Source organism: Lytechinus variegatus, chromosome 14 (assembly GCF_018143015.1).
Source record: "Lytechinus variegatus isolate NC3 chromosome 14, Lvar_3.0, whole genome shotgun sequence".
NCBI lineage: Eukaryota > Metazoa > Echinodermata > Echinoidea > Temnopleuroida > Toxopneustidae > Lytechinus > Lytechinus variegatus.
This window is the reverse complement of record NC_054753.1, coordinates 28,854,968-28,878,728: the sequence shown is the minus strand read 5'-3', so window position 1 is coordinate 28,878,728 and position 23,761 is coordinate 28,854,968. Positions and strand designations below refer to the sequence as shown.

The 23,761-nt window shown below is 36.9% G+C and overlaps 1 protein-coding gene across 2 annotated transcripts in view; it reads right to left on the bottom strand.

Annotated features, from left to right (window-relative positions):
• The window catches only part of LOC121427186 (condensin complex subunit 1-like), a 48,035-nt gene extending 41,467 nt beyond the window's left edge, over positions 1–6,568 (bottom strand). The window contains exons 1-3 of one of the 2 annotated variants that reach the window (XM_041623454.1): positions 6,474–6,568; positions 1,007–1,148; positions 267–342 (exon numbers count right to left, since the gene is read on the bottom strand). In XM_041623454.1, coding sequence (XP_041479388.1) covers positions 267–342; positions 1,007–1,127 — 197 coding nt within the window. In that variant the 5' untranslated portion in view covers positions 1,128–1,148; positions 6,474–6,568. The remainder of the gene's footprint in view (positions 1–266; positions 343–1,006; positions 1,149–6,473) is intronic. The other variant, XM_041623455.1, reaches the window with a different exon arrangement.
• Between the last annotated feature and the right edge of the window lie 17,193 nt (positions 6,569–23,761).

Sequence of the window (23,761 nt, the reverse complement as noted above, 5' to 3'; positions counted from 1 at the left end):
GTCCCACGTTAACTTATCTGTGTTGGTGATCTTCAGTGTGAATGTTTTTCAGCGTAGATTTCAAGATTTCACAAAGTTCAGTTTATGTGACTGTACCAGATCTAGATCCTCGATATACTGATAATTAAGTCTGGTTTTACAGACTTTCTCATGAAATCAGTGTTTACTGTAACTACTGGCATTTCTCTTTAAATTTAGCCAAGTGTTAGGTGGACTTGGGTCATTCTCACATTCACATACTGTACTGGCATTGTAATCATTTTCACCTGAGAAGACTGTAGAAGCTATCAAAATGATCAAGAATCATGAACGATCCATCGTGATGAAGGGATGATTTACAACCTGAAAAAGGGACAAAAATACAATGCAACTTTGCTTTAATTTCCAAATCAGAGGCAATAATCAATATAAATATTATTCAATTTGTGGGGGCTGCACAGAGCTCCCTCTAAAGTGTACCATATGGAGCATACATGTATGACATAAGAATTTGGTATTCATTGGGTCAAAGTCAAAATCAAAGACACAATACTTACATAAAAGCAAAACACCACTTCATCTATTTTCAGAATTATGGAATTTAGGAAAGTGCTGATTGCTGAAAGGGTAGTACTAAGTAGATAGAATATGTAGAAGTTTATTGAAGTACATAATTGTACATATGTAGGCCTACATCATTGAGGGAACTAGAATTACACCATACGTATGAGGTTAAATTGGAACAGACCAGAGGAATGGTAGAACATAGAGGGAGGCACTCTCAAGGTTAACATGTGTACAGGTGTATGTCATTATTCTAATGTGCAAACAAAATGATGTACTGTACATTATATGCTTTAGACGGTGATGTGGAACCTTGTTCATTGATATACTGTACCATCCTTATCTTAATATGTGGCACCTGCCATCAGAACAAGATATTAGACAATCTTCCTGTTAGTGAGAATAAATGACAAAGCATTGGACATCATGCATACATTGTACTGTATTTCCCACATAAACTCACCCACAATCTTATCTGCAATCTGTCTAACGGGATACACCTCTTCCACAATGTACTGATTAATCCCTGTGCCATGCTGAAGGTCCTTCAAATGAAGAGGAAGCACAAATTCCTTCAAGCTCATCTTCCTCTATTAAAACCTTATCTGTAGAATCAAAGAAAAAGGAATTGATTAAATCAAATAAAATATATATTTAGCAAGCATCTGCAAAGTGATCACAACATGTATCCCTTTTTAGATCACCAATTTGCATAAATTTCAGTGACCAACTGAAAATTGTATAACAGAAACTTGACTAGCTGGCGCATTTGTAAGCTCAAGCTTAAAAAGAAAACATGACGAAGATCGATCGTTGGAACCGTACACCGGCTCTTTGGAATTTAATTTTTGGATATCAAATCACCATGATCACATATTTCAAGAAACTGATTGTATAGTTAAGGTTATTATTTTTATTCAAATGCTTTGTTTTTTTCTGTCAAAATGGGGAATTAAGGAGTAATTGAAGAGGGTGGGGTAGTGGCATAGCTAGTGCACCCTTTCCTCCATCAGGTCCATCTAAAAGTTAAAACACCAGCACTACATTTTTTGCATGATTCCTATGGGGGACATTCGTCTGTGTAGCAGGACTGAAAAAACCCAGAAAATATTTAAACACTCCTGCAAAACAGTGGATTTTTTAGTAAAAGTAGATTAGAACTTTCTAAATAAATTCTAGCTGACTGGCCTAGATCTAGACTACTTTAATAGCCAGGCACACACTACTAGTACTAACTTACAGTCCGACCTCTTTTATCCGGATCTCTCTATTATCCGGAGGCACACTTGTCAAGATTTTATTTTTAATCCAGTAAAGGTAAATGTACGTGAGGCAGGGACTCAGTTTTATAATTATGAGGGGAGCAATAAATAGCTCTCCTAGATCTTTTAAGGAGAGCGGTAGAGGAGCACTGCAAAAAGCTCTTCTTCAACATACAAGGGGAGCTTTTTGTCCAATTAACAACCAAAGGAAGTATTTGTAATTGTTTTACAATGTTTTGTAATTAGATTGTGTGTTATCAAAACCTGTTTGAGTTAGGTTTGACTTTGGCTTAAAGTTGAGTAACTAACAATTTTTTTTTTCAGGGGCTCCATTTTAAATTTTTTTGGCAAATTTCGGGGGCTACTTTTGCATTTCGGGGGCTCTTTTTAAATGCTACTTTTTTGTATTTTGAGGAATACCTGTTCACTTATTAATGAATTATTACTTTTTGTTCAATATTGTATGATTTTTTAAGTTATTTTTCATGCTTAGAATCTTGGATGTGGGTGAGTGCGTGTGTGTGTGACTGTGAGTTGGACTTGGATATACCTGTTCACTTATTAATGAATTATTACTTTTTGTTCAATATTGTATGATTTTTAAAGTTATTTTTCATGCTTAGAATCTTGGATGTGGGTGTGTGGGTGAGTGCGTGTGTGTGTGACTTGGATATACCTGTTCACTTGTTAATGAATTATTAATTTTTGTTCAATATTGTATGATTTTTAAAGTTATTTTTCATGCTTAGAATCTTGGATGTGGGTGTGTGTGGGTGGATGTGGGTGTGTGTGGGTGAGTGCGTGTGTGTGTGACTGTGAGTTGGACTTGGATATAAATGAATTCAATATCTAATTTCTACTCCATCTATTCCAGTACAATACCTTGTACTAGTGTACCTTGTACTCAGCCATGTACATGTAATAAAGGCCCACATCCCCTAACTTTTCCTGAAGTTCTTTGAAAACGCAGATCTCCATGAAAATTTCATTTCTCTATTGGGGAGTCTAAATTCGGTGAGAATGTATTCATTAAGAACTTAAATATACATGACAATGAAGAAATCATCAAACTTTATTGGCAGTTTTGAATAATATTCATGAAATGTAAACTGTCTGAAACAGAAAATCACCATCATTGAGGCCTTTACTGAGTGAATTGTCCCCCAGAGCTCTGGCAGAGACAGAGCTCTAACTGGCTAGCTAGTAAAAGCGCCAATGCGTGAGCCTGCTGCCAGCCTTGTAAAATAGATGGAGCTTTGTTTGATGATTTATTGTCTGATATAATACCTCATCCCCTAGAAAAGAAAATAAATGATTTTTTAGTCATAATTAATAAATAAGGTAACTTATTTTGGAAGTTAATAGGCCTAAGCCGTTTTGAAAAGCAAAGCCGAATGACAACTCACCAATGCTAGGTTACAAGTCTCAGGGATTTATTTCCTGTGTAATTCGAATTATTTAATCACAGAATCGTGATATCTGTAGAGGAAACATGTGCATTCGAAATTGCACATGGTGGTAGTCATAATGGACCCCTATACATGCAACTGTTTCCCGACCGTTGCATTGATTTTTTTTTTCCGTAGTTGGTACCATGTGTATGGAAATACGTGGTACAGAAAAAATAACGCAACGTCGGCATTTGAAACTGCGCTACTCGCACTATTTTTAAGGATTATTCATGACTTTGAGTGTTGGTTTTTGGATTATTTTTAAATGGTAAGCGGAGCTCGAGCATATTGAGTTGTTATTCACTCGGCAATAAGCATGATTTTGGGTGATTTGAGGGCGACTTTAGGCATTTCCGCGCAGGTCAACGATCGCGAGGCGCGCTATTAATCGCGCTACCAAAAATGGATTAAGGCGCGCATGTAGCGCGCGATCGCTCTAGCGCGCCTTAAAATCGAATCCCTGGTGAGAAAATGAGATTTCATTCTAAACTCAATCCTATATGTAAACTCACTTTGATTACATATATTTCCCAACATAGTCACCCTACAGGCTACACCAAACATACCTTTCATGAAACTATCTCACCCAAATCACCAAAAGAACATTAGGTTAGACTTAGATAATTTCCAATAAATCAGGGTGCAGCGCAAACATTTCATCACGTTTCTCTTTTTGCTTCATGGGAAAAACAACACACATGTCTTGCTAGCTAAATTTAGCAGTCAGACTGCAGGTCCCAAGAAAGTGGCTTCTTTCATCCAAGTGATATTCATGACTTGAGATGTTTTGCATATTTAATGAGCTTGATGCGGACCAAAACACCTCTTTTCATTCGGTCATTGCTGCTCTAATTGTGCATTGAATTTCATGAATTTGGTACCATTGTAAAGAAGAATTATTCTTTTAGGTCATGTGTTTGGATTTATTCAAAGATTTTGTAATATAGGTTAAAATTTTGATCTAAAATATGCTACAAAATGAATCTTTTCACCTGACAAAAGCTGTTATTTTCACACTTTATTTTTGTTTGAGCCCAAATGATTTTTATATCATGATAAAGCTGAATATGTATGCTTTGAAATGATATAGGTTTCAAAATAAGAATTGGTTTAATCAGGTCAAGATCACACTTTTCATTTGCCAAGTACATAAAGCAGTTTGAAAACAAGAATACTGCACTCTGATTGGTCAAAGAGACCACACACTGGCAAATTCCAACGGTCCCAGTGCCTGGGTTCGTGGGAAGGTCACACTTCCCATGTGGTAATCTCCTCAAATACCCCGCGCCTGTTGTTCTGTGAACCTTATCCAGCCAATCAGAACTCTGGATTTCATGCAAGTACAAAATTTCAGAAATCTCGTCTTGTACCTTGGTGGGAAAAGTGTGATCTTGACCCGATTAAAAGGTGCCGCATATCAAGAGTGGCATTGTGAGAAAGTACAGAAGTTCAGCTTTATGGTGATATCATTGAGGCTCAAAATAAAAAGTTTTGCACAATTTGCAAAAGAAAACAGAGGAAGAAAATTCAGTTTTGAGGCACATTTTCAGGCCAAAAATTTACTTATTTAACAAAATATTGTATACAAAATAAATGACCAATATGAAAGAGTAACTTTTACTCTATCTGATGGTACAATAATATTTCATTTAACTTGAGGTTAAAACAGGTAAATTCTTAGAGAAAGAAAATCTCACGAATCACGAGATTTTGCAAGGAGGAGGATTCAGCCACGAGATGATTTGGATGAATCTGGCCTTTTTGCTCATTAGCATAGGGACCTGCGGTCTGACTGTTGTGTTAGGCCTCAATACAGACAGCGCCATCTATCATATTTGAGCCTAGTATAGGAGTCAGTGTAACAATGGCTGACATTGCAAAGCTGCGATACCCGCTGCAATCTAATTTTAAAACTTGGTTTCATTGAGTCATTCTCTTTCTTTCGAGGTATGCTCGATGTATACCTCAGTCATTTAAGCAGGTAAATCATCCAAGAGTTTTGGCCATTGTCATCGATCGATTTAATTTCCATAAAAGCACTGCCTATTTGCACTGACTCTGCACTGCAGTGAATATTGTCTGTACGCTGTAGCGTACGCCCACTACAATAGTGTAGCTACCGTCGGTGGCCTGGGGAGGCAGCCGGCAGCGCAGCTGCGTGTATTTAATATTGGGTCCCAGATCCGGATAATTCCCTATTTATTGGTGTTGGTCCCAACATGTCCGGATTAAGACTAAGTCTAAGAAGACTAAGACTAAGAGAGGTCGGACTGTAAGTTGTATTTGTCATTCAAAATTTCAATTCAATTCATAGAATGTTATAAGGAACATTATCAACTAAAAAGTTTTGTGAAAGAAAATGAAATCTATATTAAATATGAGATGTTCAATAATTTAGGTGTATGGTAGGGGGTCCTAAAGCTACGCACCACTCATCGCGCGCGCATGCCATGCATGCAGTTTTCAATGCAATGGCAAATGCGCACTCTGTGTGTCGAACTGTGATGACTGCAGAGTGATGAACAATTATTCCTATTAATTTTTTTCTACAGAGGCTGCAGTAAATCTCTAAATGCAGAGAAAACCAACAACTGTTAGGAAGTTTGGAGTTATATTCGCTTTAATTTCATTTTATCCTATAATAATTTGAATATATTTTAGAAATTGAGGCACAGGAAATACTATTTTTTTGCATGATAAATCGAGTGCGTAGCTTCAGGACCCCTTCTACATCGGGCGGCGAAATAATCTAGAGGCGTTCGAAAAACACGACGGGATTTTCGTATTGTGAGTTTTGTGATATTTTCTACTTGGTTAATGATCTTTAGAATGTTTGCCACAAATTAGTGAAATATAATTTGTTGAAATATTAAAATCGGGACAGTTTTTATTGTTTGAAAACAAAGTGCGTAGCTTTAGCCCCCCCATCATACAGCCGCATCATAGCCGTAGGGCCCATCTTCACCCCCCCCCCCCCCCCGCCAGGCCCAGCAGGCAGCCTCGCCTCGATCGCGGGGGCGGCGCGGCTGGCGCCTTGGAGTTGGACTCATTGGAGGCTCCGCGGCGCTCCAAATCAGTCAAATACAAAGCCGGGCCGGTAGATCTAGAAGCGATCTAAAGCTACTTTCCATCAAAACTAGACATTCACATTTGAAATGAAGTTATGACAGAATAAATATTTCTATAAAATGATGAAAAGGTGAACAAGAATACGAACCAACACCTCAAAATGGCAAAATGTTGTTTGTTACCGTAGGCGAAGGATTTCACATCAACGGCTTGAAAATCCGCGGAAAATTGTATTGTAAAAAAATGAACGAGAATTGACCAATCAGAACGCTCGATTGGTGAACTATGGTATCGCACAATCAGCAATAATTTATTTCGGCAAAAGTCATTCACAAAACTCGAGAATTATAGTAAACAATACTGCAGAACTAACAAGGGCGGAAATCTTTCCCCAAAGGTAGGGGGACCAGGGGCTGGAAAAATTGATTAAAAATAAGTAAATAAATGGGTTATCACCAAAAATGTAAGGTCATTTCGACGAAAATAAATTTGACAAGCAAAAAAAAAAGGTATAACGTGAGGTCATCATCGTCCAAAATACATGCTTTATTTCGATTTGTAATGATCTATTTCTTTCCATTATTAGATACAAAAAATAGGGGGACATTTGAAATTGTGTTCCCCATACTTTTGGATAGGGGAATCGACACACCCCCGGGCGATTTTCACCCATGATAACTACATGTAATAGTCAGTTACGGTCCTTATTGCGGGACAATTTGCGACGAGTAAACGTGATCAAAAGCTGCCTTGAAAAAGTTGCTTCAGTCGCCAATGTGGAGGGATAAAGGGTAACATAGGCGGATCCAGCTTTTGGCGAAAGGGGGAGCGCACTGCCGAGCGGCGCACATATTTTTGCACTTCACCGGCGCCATAAAAGAAAATGTTGAAAAAGAAAAAGGGATAATGCCTGACCCTGTCAAAACACGCACACGCACACACACACATGCATATATATATATATATATATATGACTCATATCATATAGATATATATGACTCATGAGATAGAGACACATATTTCACCGACAAATTAATGCGAGCGCGAAGCGCGAGCCGAAATTTTTAAAGTATACTGACCTGAAAACAGGAAAAAGGTGCCTGCATGTTAGGACTGTTTGTAGTAACTCATGAGGAGGATACATATCTCACTACACAGATAATGCGAGTGCCGAGGGCGAGCTGAAATTTACTTATATTCTGACCAGAAAGCTTGATATTCTAAGCATTCTTGGTACCAATGATTAAGATGGGTATCTAAAAAATGCGAGCGCGAAGCGCGAGCTTAAAATTTTGATATTTCGATCTGAAAACATTACAGTTTAATGTACGTTTTAATAAAGAACAAGTTTATATCCAACAAAAGATTATTGCAAATCGAAGCGGGAGTTCTTTTGAGGTTCAGAACTAAGAACGGGACATTCTATTCACCTATTTAATCATGAAAAGTATGGGGTTTTGCTACAGAAATGATGCGAGCGCGAAGCGCGAGCTGAAAATTTTTATGTTCCAATCTGAAAAGCGGATAATTTGAGCACGATTTTTAATAAAGAACGAGTTGTGTAGCTCAATCTCGTTTGCTGATTTCTGTGTAACATTACCATCTTATTGTTTTTGCACATGCGGAATTATTGGGGGAGGGCAAAACGATCATTCTTGACCGCGGCGCCGATCTAGATTTGGTTAGCAATAGGCCCTTCTTCATTATTCTACCGGCGCTTATTTATTGAAATCAGGGGACGCTGATCATTCTTGACCGGCGCCGATTTAAATTTAGGTGGCGCCGGTTAAGACAAAGGCAGCGCCGATTTGTCTTGACCGGCGCCGATTTAAACAAGTAGTACTGATTATTTTTACCGACGTTACGTAAGATTCAGGCAGCGGCAATCCATAATCGACTGGCGCCGATCTAGAACCAGGAGGCGCCGATTATTCTTGACTGGCGCCGATTTATAACCAGATGACGCCGATTGTTCTTGTCCAGCGTCGATTTAGATTTAGGTGGCGCTAATTATCCTTGATCGGTGCCGGTTAAGACTCTGGCAGTGCCGATTTTTCTTGACTGGCGCCGATTTATAACTAAATAGCGCTGATTATTCTTGTCCGGCGCCGATTTAGATTAAGGTGGCGCTGATTATTTTTGATTGGCGCCAGTTATATGCAGGCAGCGCACTGCTACCGGCGAAGTTGTTGGGAAAAGGGTAGTTAAAAGAAAAAATAAGGAAGATGATATGATTACGCTTTGCTGGGGATAGTCTTTCCTTTACTGTTGCTAATGTTATATCAGTGTATATTTTTTTTTAAGCAGCGCCTTTTCACTTTCTTTCCTTTATTTTTAATTTTTCAAGCGGCGCCTTTTCTTTCTTTTACTTTTTTTTTTATTTTTTTTTATTTTGAGCGGCGCCTTCGGCGCCGCTCAAATATTAGGGGGGGGCGCGCGCACCCTGCGCACCCCCCCTGGATCCGCCGATGGGTAATTTATAAAAAACGAAGGGTAAATGAATATAAAGTTGTTGTTTCATAAAAATAAGGATTTAACTGTCGAGATCTATTTAATGAAAACTCATTTGCTCACTAGTTAGATAGTGAGTTGAGAATTTAAAAAAATGGGATCATGCTTTATCGCGAATAACGATATAATGCCTTATGAAATGATTTTTGTTTGTTTATTTTATTTCTGCGTTCACAACACACTATCAAAAATTATTGAAACTGTTTGCTATTTATAAAATAATCAATAATGTTTACAACATAATACATAAGTAGAAAAAAAATGGTTTGGGTATATACTTCACAATGAAGTTCACATTAGGATGATAAAAGAAAGCAGCATAAACAAATGAACACAGGAGACCGCCATTTTCATGCAACCACATTTGAAACTTCAAAAAATTCGGAAATGGCACAATGATGCAAATGCAAATGAAAATATTGCAGAAAGGAGAAAAAAGAATAATATTGCAGATTATTTTGGGGGGATGTTTGAGTCAAAATTAGAGCAAAATTCATATTTGATATAGCTTGTTGGGTGATTAATGAGATTGAAAGTATCCCTATATGAAGATTAAAAAACAATTGTATATGTGGAAAATATTGCTGTCGTATTAACAATACAGCCTTATTGTTTCAATCTTGAACGTCAGTGATCAATATATGTCATCAGTGTGTCATCTAAAAATAAACTTGAAGTATAGGGCATATTTTTGTACAGACTATCCCCGCTTCTACAATGATGTCAGGATCTGAACCCCCCCCTCCGTCTTCCTGTGCATTTAAGGAACATTTTATTTGGTTGTGGTTTATGATCAAAGTAGTAACCAATATATATATGTCATTTAAATTATTTTATTCATAGATCATTACAACATGCTGTCATGACAGCAGAAAAACCTTGCGATAAAAATGAGCTAAACGTAAGGATTTGCCATCATGATGGCAAAAATCTTATCAGAATAGATTGAGCGGAGAAGCGGAGCGACCGAGAAATTTTGGGTTCTTAGAATGCTAAATTAGTCAAATTTAAGGAATTTTACTGCAGATGAATCAAACATAAACCGTAGTTTGAATAATTTGATAATTAAAAACTATTGTTACTGTCTTAAAAAGTTAGTGGGGGGGGGGGAGACCGGTACAACCCCCAAGTGCATCCCCCGATGGGATTCATTTACGCCCGTGCTCATAGGGGGATTATGGTCATCATCGATTTACAGTCTGTGGCCATGGTGGTGGAGGGAGGGGAAGGGGCATCTGGCATCAGGCTCATACGTAGCCAGGGGGGCGGTGGGGGCGGTCGCCCCCAAACAGAAAAAAGGAAGGGAAAAAGAAAGGAGAAAAAAGGGAAGGGAGGAAAGGGAAGAAAGGTAGGTAGCTTTTATTCTTTTTTTCTCCAAAGAGAAACTCCTTCATTCTTGCTCTATATATATGAATGTTGCTTCCGCGCATCGCGCGGTTAAATGACATATTGAAGTTCTCCATTGTTTTCCCACCCTTTTTCTAACCCTACTTTTCCACCTCTGCTATATGTGTTTCTTTCCATTTAAAGTTCAAATGTACATAGGGCATGGATTTAGAGTAAGGTTAGGCCGAAATATATGAAGCTATCCTTGTTTTTTTGATCGCGCAACTTCTGGTCGGGTCGGCTCCGGGCGGGTAAAATCTTTACATCAGTTTCAGCCGTCACCTCAATAAAGTCAACTTCTCCCGCAGCTTTTCAGCTCATTACTAAACAACCATAATTTTGGGGGAAACAGGTTCCTAATTAAAAAGAGGAAGGTATAAAATTTGTGTCGTATTGAATAAAAAGTACAATATATTTTTTCAAATTCTATTAAATTTCATGTCATTTCCCTGCAGCATCTCCTGTCCTGTTTTGCGCTCTCAGTTTGAATTTTTTGAATGACACTTAAGCAAGGTTTCCACTTTGGCGAGTTGGATTTGCGAGTCATACGCGAGCTGCGCGAGCTCTAAAGCAAGGTTTCCACTTTGGCGAGTTAACATCGCGAGTTATGGCGAGTTATAGCGAGTTGCCAAAATGAGGCACTCGCGATAACTCGCATAAAGCTCACCATGAAACTCGGGATAACTCGCGACAACTCGGCATGACTCGGCGGAGCTCGTTCAAGCTCGGGACAACTCTCCTTGAAGTCGTGAGCAGTTTCAAAATTTTTGAACATGTTCAAAAAATTTGCTAACTCGCTGTAACTCGTGCTGAACTCACCTAAACTCGTTGTATACTCGCAGTACTCGTAATAACTCGTAAGAAGCTCGAGATAAACTCACAATAACTCGTAATAACTCGCCACATCTGAGTATACGCGAGTGCGTTCCGAGTTTTCAAGAGCGAGATACGAGCATTGCGATCGTTTTACGAGTCAAGTGGAGGTGCCCACGAGATTAGCGCGACTTTAGATCGAGCACCCCGAGTTACAGCGAGTTTCGTATGAGTTTATTCCGAGTGCGTGGCAAGGGCTCAGAGGCATGCCAGCTGAATGATAAATGTCCAGTGATCTATATTTTCCCCACATATAAACCCCTCAAAAAAAGTTTGGAAATCTGAGTTTGGCCATTAATTTCTCCCAACTCCAAAATTTACACATTGCATATTTGACATCATTTAAAAGGTAATTCGATTTTATTTACAATGATACCATGCTTGTTATGATCATGTCATCACGAAAAGTTTGAATTGAAAAGCTGCAAAACGAGCAAAAAAGTATGGAAATCTGAGTTTGGCCATTAATTTCTCCCGACTCCAAATTTTACACAATGCATATTTGATATCTTTCAAAAGATCATTTGATTCCCTTTAAAATGATCCAATGCTTGTTATGATCATGCCATAAAAAAGAGCAAAATTGAAAAGTGTTGGATGATGTCTGAAGTAAAAAGCTGCAGAGGAGCAGAAATAATCATGGAGGGTCAATACAGAACATGATTCTTTTGTCTGTGTCAATACAGATGAAAGTCCATTGGCCCTGCTTTTTTCATTTCATAATGTTTTCTTGTGGTTTATGTTTGTTTGTTGTGTGTTTGCTTGTGTAGAGGTATGTTTGATTCCATTTGAATGTTGGGTGCATGAAAACAATAGCTGAGAATCTCACTCATCATCATGGATAAAAAGAACAGTGACTTTCAATATTATGTCATTTTGCAAATTTTGACCTTGCCCCACATTTCAAGGCACTGGACCTCCATGTGAGCCAAAATCACATCATGGAAAGCATCATTTTAAAGAAAATTAAATGAACTATTCATTGATATTTACCAAGACCGAGGAGAGATTACCGATCAAACTCAAAAGAAACCCCTTAAAAAACTCACTCATCACCTCGGAAAAAGGAACAGTGACTTTCATTATTGTGTCACTTTACAACTTAATTTTGAATTTTGGCCTTGCCCCACATTTCAAGGCACTGCACCTCTATGTGAACCATAATCATATCATGTAGGGTATCATTTTAAAGAAAATTAGATGATCTAATCATTGATATTAATAACAATTGATATTTATTAAAACCGAGGAGGGAGTTTATTTTAAAGTGAACATTTCAACTGACCCACGCAATGTACACTTACTTTTAAAAAGGCTGTTGCCACTGCATTATTACAACTTTAAACAAATAAGTAGAGAAATATGCCTCGATCCAAAAGATCCAAGAGTTGTGGCCATTCAGGTAGGGCAAACAGCGAAAGAAGATGACATTCAAACAAGGGTAGAAGAAGTGCAGGAAGAGACAATTGAAACGGAAGAAAAGTTCAATGAAGAGCAGAGCCAAGGTAAAAGAACAAGACATCAAACTAGACAAGGTCCAAGTGGAGCGCCTCTGGCAGTCTAACCTGCATCACGCTATCCAATATAGTAGCAGTGCTGACTTTGAAAACTACTATAAAATAATTATTCTCAAAAACACCATTCATACAATGATACAATACTACGTTCATTGACAATAAATGACATTTGACCTTGATCATGTGACCTAAGACTTCAGTTGTCAGTGATACTTAATTACCCTATATCCACATTTTATAAACTGTATCTAAACTTTGAAAGTTATGACAGCAATATAGTATTAATCTCCAAAATGGCCAAAGTTCAGTAACATTAAATGACCTTTGACTTTGGTCATGTGACCTGAAACTGGCATGAGATGTTCGGTGATACTTGACTACCTTAATATCCAAGTTGATGAATCATATACATAAGCTTTCAAAGTTATGATGGTAATTCCACAAATACCCCCAACATGACCAAAGTTCGTTGACCTTAAATGACCTTTGACCGTCGTGTGACCTGAAACTCTCACAGGATGTTCAGTAATACTTGATTACTCTTATATCCAAATTTTATGAATCAGATCTATAAACTTTCTAAGTTATGATGGTAATTCAACAGATCACCCGAACATCACTAAAGTTCATTGACCTTTAACCTTGGACATGTGACCTGAAATTTGCACAGGATGTTTAGTGATACCTTGGGAGCGTTTCATGAAAGGACTTGTCAGGCGTTTTATCCGACAAGTCCCATTTTATCAGACAGTTACCATAGGAACAGTGCCTCTCAGCCAATCAACATCAGGGAAAGATGTCAGACCTGACAACTTGTCGGACAAAAATGTTGATGAAACGCTCCCCAGATTACTCTTATGTTCAAGTTTCATGAATCAGATTCATAAACTTTCAAAGTTATAATGTTAATTTAACAAATACCCCTATTAGCCAAAGTCCATTGACCCCAATTGAACTTTGACCTTAGTCATGTGACTTGAAACTCAAGCAGGATGTTTATATTCTTTAATAACCTTATGTCCACGTTTCATGAACTAGGTTCATATATTTTCTAAGTTATGATGACATTTCAAAAACTGAACCGTAGGTTCAGATTTTGATGTTGATTCCCTAAACATGGTCTAAGTTCATTGACCGCAAATGACCCCTGACCTTGGTCTTGTGACATGAAACTCAAGAAGGATGTTCAGTAATGGTTGATAAACCTTATGGTCAAGTTTTATGAACTAGGTCCATATACTTTCTAAGTTATGATGCCATTTAATTTCAAAAACTTAACCTTCGGTTAAGATTTGGTGTTGACGCCACCGCCGCCGGCATCCATCTTTGAGTGCCAAAAAATGTGCATATCTCGTCCCTTGGTCGTATGAAACTCTTATCACTCGTAACAAAATCTTGATATCTCGTTCATAGCTCGCTTTTAGTCGTATAAAGGTCACTGCAACTCATACTAAGCTCGGCCTGACTCGTTTCGCGCTCGGTTCACTCGTACAGCGAGCGTAGTGAACTCGATGTTGAGTCTTTTGTCACTGAAGCAAATTCCAGGAAAAAATGTAAATTTCACGCGAGCTTGTGCGAGCTAAGGCGAGTTAGAGCTCGCGCAGCTCGCGTATGACTCGCAACTCCAACTCGCCAAAGTGGAAACCTTGCTTAACTCGCCTTAGCTCGCACAAGCTCGCGTGAAATTTACATTTTTTCCTGGAATTTGCTTCAGTGACAAAAGACTCAACATCGAGTTCACTACGCTCGCTGTACGAGTGAACCGAGCGCGAAACGAGTCAAGTCGAGCTAAGTATGAGTTGCGGTGACCTTTATACGACTTAAAGCGAGCTATGAACGAGTTATCAAGATTTCGTTACGAGTGATAAGAGTTTCATACGACCAAGGGACGAGATATGCACATTTTTGGCACTCAAAGATGGATGCCGGCGGCGGTGGCGTCAACACCAAATCTTAACCGAAGGTTAAGTTTTTGAAATTAAATGGCATCATAACTTAGAAAGTATATGGACCTAGTTCATAAAACTTGATCATAAGGTTTATCAAGCATTACTGAACATCCTTCTTGAGTTTCAGGTCACAAGATCAAGGTCAGAGGTCATTTGTGGTCAATGAACTTAGACCATGTTTAGGGAATCAACATCATAATCTTAACCTACGGTTCAGTTTTTGAAATGTCATCATAACTGAAAATATATGAACCTAGTTCATGAAGCGTGGACATAAGGTTATTAAAGAATATAAACATCCTGCTTGAGTTTCAAGTCACATGACTAAGGTCAAAGGTCAATTAGGGTCAATGGACTAATTGGGGGTATTTGTTAAATTAACATTATAACTTTGAAAGTTTATGAATCTGATTCATGAAACTTGAACATAAGAGTAATCAGGTATCACTTAACATCCTGTGCGAATTTCAGGTCACATGTCCAAGGTTAAAGGTCAATGAACTTTAGTGATGTTCGGGTGATCTGTTGAATTACCATCATAACTTAGAGAGTTTAGAGATCTGATTCATAAAACTTGGATATAAGAGTAATCAAGTATTACTGAACATCCTGTGAGAGTTTCAGGTCACATGATGAAGGTCAAAGGTCATTTAAGGTAAACGAACTTTGGCCATGTTGGGGGTATTTGTGGAATTACCATCATAACTTATTCATTCTATATATCAACGATTTTCAGGATTCATCAAAGGCCTTGTCTTTCATATTATATGCAGATGACACCAGTGTTTTCTTTTCACATAAAAATCCTGATACTCTTGTAAACATAGTAAATACTGAACTCAGATGTATTCATGAATGGATCTGTTGTAACAAACTTTCTTTAAATGTTGCAAAGACCCAGTGCATGCTTTTTAGTAATTCAATCACAGCTCTACCCAGGAACGTCTTTCTTAATAATATTTTAATCGATATTGTCGATTCAACGAAATTTCTTGGTCTATATATAGATAACAAATTTTCATGGAAGCCGCACATTACGTATTTATCAAAACTTTTATCTAGAAATGTTGGCGTCATAAACAAACTAAAAACTTTTTTGCCTCCAAACGTTTTATCAAATTTGTATAATACCCTTATTCTTTCTTACTTAAATTATGGGATATTAGCTTGGGGCAGTTCCTCTAGAAATCAGTTGGATAGACTACTACTTACACAGAAAAGAATAATGAGAATCATTTGTCATAAACACAGATTAGCTCACTCAGATCAATTGTTCTTCTCCAATAAAGTTTTAAAAATACAGGATTTGTACTCTCTTCGCCTGGGCTGCTTTATGTTTCAGTTAAACCAAGGAGAGCTGCCAACTTCCTTAAGTTTACTGTTTTTAAGAAACGAGATTTTGCACAGCTACCCCACCAGATTATCGTCATCTTTCCATCTTCCGAAGCTCAGAACTTTTTACAAACAGAAGACTATTGTTTATACTGGTCCCCATTTTTGGAATTCTCTAGATGAATCTTTAAAACTGACACCAAGCTTATTTTCGTTCAAACATAAGCTTAAGACTACACTGATAAATAACTATAATGTTACACTATGATTTTCCTGCAGGAGGCTGTTCATTGTCCCATGTTTGTGCTTGAGTTGTTCTGATGTACTTGTCCCGTTTAGTGTAGTCTTGTATCGTCCCGTCTAGTTTGTATCTTTTTATACCATTTTCATTAATTAATGATACTGTAATATTATTTTGGGGAACCTGAATTACAAGCTCCGCTTTCCAAGGTTTCCCCCACAATATACAGCTAGCATTTAAGTTAAAACTGAACTTTCTAAAATTCAATTATACATTATATCTGTGTACTGGACCTTTGTGAACTATCTCAATATTTCTAATTGTTAATTTATTCTATACTCACATTTCTGTTGTAAAATAATTATCTTTGCTGTTATTGTGGAAATAAACGAAATGAATGAAATGAAAGCTTATGGATATGATTCATCAACTTGGATATTAAGAGTAGTCAAGTATCACCGAACATCTCATGCCAGTTTCAGGTCACATGACCAAAGTCAAAGGTCATTTAAGGTTATTGAACTTTGGCCATTTTGGAGATTAATACTATATTGCTGTCATAACTTTCAAAGTTTAGATACAGTTTATAAAATGTGGATATAGGGTAATCAAGTATCACTGACAACTGAAGACTAGGTCACATGATCAAGGTCAAATGTCATTTATTGTCAATGAACGTAGTATTGTATCATTGTATGAATGGTGTTTTTGTGAATTAATTATTTTATAGTAGTTTTCAAAGTCAGCACTGCTACTATATTGGATAGCGTGATGCAGGTTAGACTGTCAGAGGCGCTCCACGTGGACCTTGTCTAGTTTGATGTCTTGTTCTTTTACCTTGGCTTTGCTCGTCATTGAACTTTTCTTCCGTTTCAATTGTCTCTTCCTGCACTTCTTCTACCCTTGTTTGAATGTCATCTTCTTTCGCTGTTTCCCTACCTGAATGGCCACAACTCTTGGATCTTTTGGATCGAGGCATATTTCTCTCCTTATTTGTTTAACGTTGTAATAATGCAGTGGCAACAGCCTTTTTAAAAGTAAGTGTACATTGCGTGGGTCAGTTAAAATGTTCACTTTAAAATAAACTCCCTCCTCGGTTTTAATAAATATCAATTGTTATTAATATCAATGATTAGATCATCTAATTTTCTTTAAAATGATACCCTACATGATATAATTGTGGTTCACATGGACGTGCATTGCCTTGAAATGTGGGGCAAGGTCAAAATACAAAATTAAGTTGCAAAGTGACACATTAATGAAAGTCACTGTTCCTCTTTCCGTGGTGATGAGTGAGTTTTTAAGCGGTTTCTTTTGAGTTTGATCGGTAATCCCGCCTTGGTTTTAGTAAATATCAATGTTAAATTAATATCAATGAATAGTTCATTTAATTTTCTTTAAAATGATACTTTCCGTGATGTGATTTTGGCTTACATGGAGGTGCAGTGCCTTGAAATGTAGGGCAAGGTCAAAATTCAGAATTTGCGAAATGACATAATATTGAAAGTCACTGTTCTTTTCATCCATGATGATGAGTGAGATTCTCAGCAATTGTTTTCATGCACCTTAACATCAACATTCAAATGGAATCAAACATACCTCTGCACGAGCAAACACACAACAAACAAACATAAACCACAAGAAAACATTATGAAATGAAAAAACAGGGCCAATGGATTTCCATCTATATTGACACAGACAAAAGAATCATGTTCTGTATTGACCCTCCATGATTATTTCTGCTCGCTTTGCAGCTTTTTACTTCAGCCCTCATCCAACACATTTCAATTTTACTCTTTTTTATGGCATTATCATAACAAGTATGGGATCATTTTAAAGGTAATCAAATGATCTTTTGAAAGATATCAAATATGCAGTGTGTAAAATTTGGAGTCGGGAGAAATTATTGGCCAAACTCAGATTTCCAAACTTTTTTGCTCGTTTTGCAGCTTTTCAATTCAAACTTCATCCAACACTTTTGAATCCTGCTTTTTTCGTGATGATATGATCATAACAAGCATGGTATCATTGTAAAGAAAATCTAATGACCTTTTAAATGATGTCAAATATGTAATGTGTAACTTTTGGAGTTGGGAGAAATTAATGGCCAAAATCAGATTTCCAAACTTTTTTTTGAGGGGTTTATATTTGGGGAAAATATAGATCACTGGACATTTATCATTCAGCTGGCATGCCTCTGAGCCCTTGCCACGCACTCTGAATAAACTCATACGAAACTCGCTGTTACTCGGGGTGCTCGATCTAAAGTCGCGCTAATCTCGTACGCACCTCCACTTGACTCGTAAAACGATCGCAATGCTCGTATCTCGGTCTTGATAACTCGGAACGCACTCGCGTATACTCAGATGTGGCGAGTTATTACGAGTTATTGTGAGTTTATCTCGAGCTTCTTACGAGTTATTACGAGTACTGCGAGTATACAACGAGTTTAGGTGAGTTTAGCACGAGTTACAGCGAGTTAGCAAAATTTTTGAACATGTTCAAAAATTTTGAAACTGCTCACGACTTCAAGGAGAGTTGTCCTGAGCTTGAACGAGCTCCGCCGAGTCATGCCGAGTTGTCGCGAGTTATCCCGAGTTTCATGGTGAGCTTTATGCGAGTTATCGCGAGTGCCTCATTTTGGCAACTCGCTATAACTCGCCATAACTCGCAATGTTAACTCGCCAAAGTGGAAACCTTGCTTTACGTGTCTTTGATTCAAAATGAAGCGCTTTATGATAAGTCAAAGAAATTAGGCATCCTTGTTAATATAATTTCAATAAATCACAGAAGTTTCAACTTTTTGAGCACTATTTTCCTTGTCATGAAGTTCAATAATCTTAGAAAATCAATTGACTTATAGAGCCGATGGCGTACAAGATACCTGCATTTGATGAAACGTCCGCCCTTTGAAATTTCATTGCTCTGCGGGGAAGGAATATCTTCCTCTCGACAAATATGTTTCTTCTCCTCTGTTTTGCGAGTTAAAGATATGCATTGTCGTAAAGTGTTTGTAATCAATTCTGATCTTTCCAAGAGAATTATTCAATAAATCTTTCAGAATACCCTTTTCTCGGGACCCTTTCCATGGAAAAAAATTGATAAAACGCTTTAACTTCCGCGCTTCGCGCGGGGTTATTTATATTTTAATTTCCTCCTTTGTATTCCTTTTTTTGTGCGTTCACAATCACTTTTGAAAACAAGGTTCAAAATCGTCGACTGAATTGGAGCTGATATACGTACTAGAGAAAAGAGAGATGGCTCCTTCTCATTTTAATTTATGAAACACCAAAAGCTTCGCGCTTCGCACGGGAAACTCCCCCTCCCTGCACCCACCCCCTAGGGAGCGCGCTTCGCGCACTCTGTAAGTGTTGGCACGCTTCGTGTGCATTTACCGCCCCCTCCAAAATGAAATCCTGGCTACGCGGTTGTCTGGCATACGAAAAAAAATGCATGCATGTGTGAATTTTTTTTTTTTTTTGCGTAGTCAAATTTTTTCTGGGGGAAGAAATTGTTCAATTAATTTATTTTTCAGCAGATAAACGTATGTATAGGAATGAAAATAACATATAAGAGAAAACCCGCAACCATTGAAAAACTTATAAGAACTTGTGAATTATACTTTGTACAAGTAAAAGCCTCCTTTTTTGTGAAATTCTTGGTTTAGCTTCTTGATAGGATAATATATACACTCATACACACACACTCGCACGCCCATATATATATATATATATATTGTAAAGATATGGATGAAAGGAACAATGGTAGGCATAGCTTAAATCAAGGTTCCCCAGAGTTATCTACCCTTTGGAAAAATTGTTGATGCCAAAAAAATGTCTCTGCTGGGAATCGAACCCGGGCCCCTAGCTTTGAACGCCGGAGCCTTAACCACTAGACCACAGAGACGGGTTAGTGGCTAGGCCGAACCCAATCCGATTGACCGTCAGATAGACAGATTTTCGACACTATACCAATTATAATTTCCTTTGTCGGGTGAAGGTGGGTTTAGAACAATGACAAGCCGCCATGCCTCAGCTGGATCAGCTATTGCTTCGATACAGTACATGTATGGGAGAAGAAATACAAATGCGTAAAGCTGTTGTACATGTATAACTTTACATATATATATATATATATATATAAAATGTTAAAATTGTCATGCACGAGTTACGTGGTGATGATTTCTAGCACAATTTCAATGCATATCATGATTTTCATTGAAGTCACATCTGCTTTTTCTTGAAAGGTTCAAAAATAAAAATATAGTGCTGTTTACGATTGTTCAAGTTTTCACTGACAATAAAAAAACAGGTTTCTAAGCAAAACAAAAAATTATGTTTATGATGTAAATAAATTCACACTTGAAGTCTGTGCTGTATTAACTGCAAGCATGCCACACTGCATCAAGGAGGCCCCATGGTATTTTCATAGTGGGCAATGATTTGAAAATGAAATCATAGGAAAATTGAAAAAGAGTTCCAAGACTCCTAATTTTGCCCTTATTCCCTTTTTTCCCCGTCTTTTTTTCCTTCTGTTTTTGTCTGGTTTTTCTTTTTACACGACCTGAAAATCATGGGGAGAGAAGGGGGAACACATCACTTCATACACCCTCTCCGAGAGAAATATTTTCACTCGTCGTGAACCATCAACAAGTTGGAACTCAATGAATTTATATTACATGACATATTGGATAGCTAGTCGCAGATGGCATCACACAATACAAACTATGAAACTCAATAAATATAACATTTTTAAATTGATATTTGGGGAAACCTACGCTTCACTAACATTTTCTATAGTTATGTTTTAATAGAACAAACTTATTGTCAGTGTGAACTTTCTCTTTAAAGCTTTAAAGCCATCTAAATAAACATAAGAATGGAAATGCATGTACCTAACTAAACAATGTCATGAACAAACAAAATGACGATGTCGGAGTAACTTTCTGTTCCATTTTCCATTTTATTTACAAACAGTAACAGTGAATGCGATCACAATCACATAATGCAGTATTACAGTATCTGAAGGATGCTCTCACATTCCATTGACAAAAAAAACAAATAAAAATTGGGCCTGGGGTCCGTTTCATAAAACTTTTTACAATAACAAGTTTACAATAACAGTTATAAGCCACTGAAATCCTGCAATCTGATTGGCTGATAGTAAATTCGTTTTAGAAATTTTGCATAACAAGTATTAATGAAATGGGACCCTGGTTTTCAAGAAAAAAAATACAAAATAAAAAAATTAAAAAATACCTACATAAATTTGTTGGAGTCCATTTTCAAATATACATGTATTTTGACAAGCACATTTCAATTCTATAAAAAATTGAGTGTTGATTGACCAAATCAATTCAAAAAGTGGCTCGAAAATCCCAATTTCATGACTTTTAAAGAAAATTAATGGTTGTATTGCAATATCAGCACCATCTGGTGGGGTAAACAAATTAAGTTTCCATGAGTGCCTCCAGAACTTACCCTATAACCAAACATTTAAGTTGTATTTCAATTGAAAATTTAAGCAACAATTTGAAAACAAATAAAGAAGTACACAAGAAGCATACATATGTACATGTGTACTGCCACTTTCTTAAATATGAAGTAAACATGAGTTCACTGTAATATGCAGGAATTCTCTGGATCGAAGCTCTTTTCCACTTTAGGAGATTGGGAAAACACAACACCCTTTGCATGAAATGGTTTTCGCAACACAAAGTTAAAGGGAAATCTAACCAAAATAAAAGATTGCTTTAAGGAAAAACAGAAAATTCAGACAAGTAGGAAGTTTGAACATTATCGGAAAAACAATAAGAAAGTTGTGAATTTTTAGAAGTGAAAATTGGTAATCACTACACCCATGGAGACTTCAAATTGGCCACATGTATGATGTCATAGTGATGTAAGGCAAGGACTACTCTTCTATGTACCCCAATACATCAAATGGCTAAAATATCATTTTTTCAGAAGTTACACTTTAAATTATATTTTTCTTTAATGAGGACATAAAAGAATATACTACATGTACATGTACCTGGGTTATGATCAGATTACTGCCCCAGGGGAATGGGTACTTGTGGGAAAGAAGTCCTTGCCCCTTGTCATTATTTACTTGAATTTGCAAAGAACAAGACTAAAAACAATAATATAGTAATATTTGTGTGGATACCTCTGGCTTACAACAGACTGAGTTACATCATAATTGGCTCTCTGGTGTCTAGTACATGTACATGTAATAGGGTACCGTACTATTACTGATTAGAAAATACATAATGTAAAAATGGTGCCAAGAGATAGATACAAATTTCAATTTTCATATTACTAAGGCCCCATACCACTAAAAAGAATATGAAAATAAACAGTTGCATTCAATAGTAACAAGAAGTAACTCCAATTTTATACTTGCAGCTAGTAAAGGCTACATAAATAAACCGTTTACAAGGTTTTTGTCTAAGCCCATACGAAGGAAAACAAGTATAAGATATCAATGATGTACTTATTCATAACTGTTTCCAAGGATAACAAGTAGGCAAAAAAATGGGTACAACCAATGTAGATTAAATAATTTTGGAATTACATTTAGAAGAGAAATTGATTAAATTACAGAATACATGTACATCAACATGCTGCAGTGCCATAATATATAATTCCCTCACACAAAATGTACATAGAATGGACAGTTCACCCTGATATACATGTAGTAATATATGCTTAAGATACGATATAGTTTGGTTCATAAAAGTATAAAAAAATGGGTTAGGAAAATAATAACACAATCTGATTAAGATGTGAAAGCTGAGTAATTTGAAATAAATATCGGTTCAATTTTATAATTTTTAAACATATCTATTTGTAACCAATCAGGAATAATCATTAAAGGGGTACTTCTGGCTGAAAATAATATGATTTGACCAGATGAAGTAAAATCAGACAAACATAACATTTAAAATTTCATCAAAATCAGACACTGAATAACAAAGTTATGACATTTTAAAGCTTCGCATTATTTCGGTGAAACTGTTCGATCTATGCAAATCTTCATGAATATGCAATGTATGAAGATCTGTTTTTGAATCATTCTAATCCTGAGCTCAAATTCAACATCCATCAGTCAAATATTTGGGTGGAATGATCCAACCAGTGTGGGAGTGGTCAGTCTACATTTACCAGTCTCCAACAAGGTGTTAAATAGATACTCGATGATTATCACTGTACATTCTGATGGTCACAGTAATCAACCAAAAGCCCTAATTCCTACTTCTGTGACTTGATAATATATGTATCTAAATGACAAGTCCACCCCAACAAAAACTTGATTTGAATAAAAAGATAAAAATTCAACAAGCATAACACTGAAAATTTCATCAAAATCGGATGTAAAATAAGAAAGTTATGGCATTTTAAAGTTTTGCTTATTTTCAACAAAATAGTTATATGAACGAGCCAGTTACATCCAAATGAGAGAGTTGATGACATCACTCACTCACTATTTCTTTTTTATTTTATTCTATGAAATATTGTTATTTTCTCATCATTATCAAGTGAAATGATGTTTCATTCCTCCCTGAACTCGTGGAATTCCATTATTTTAACATTTTGTGCTTCAGGCAAGGAGGTCCTAATCGTCA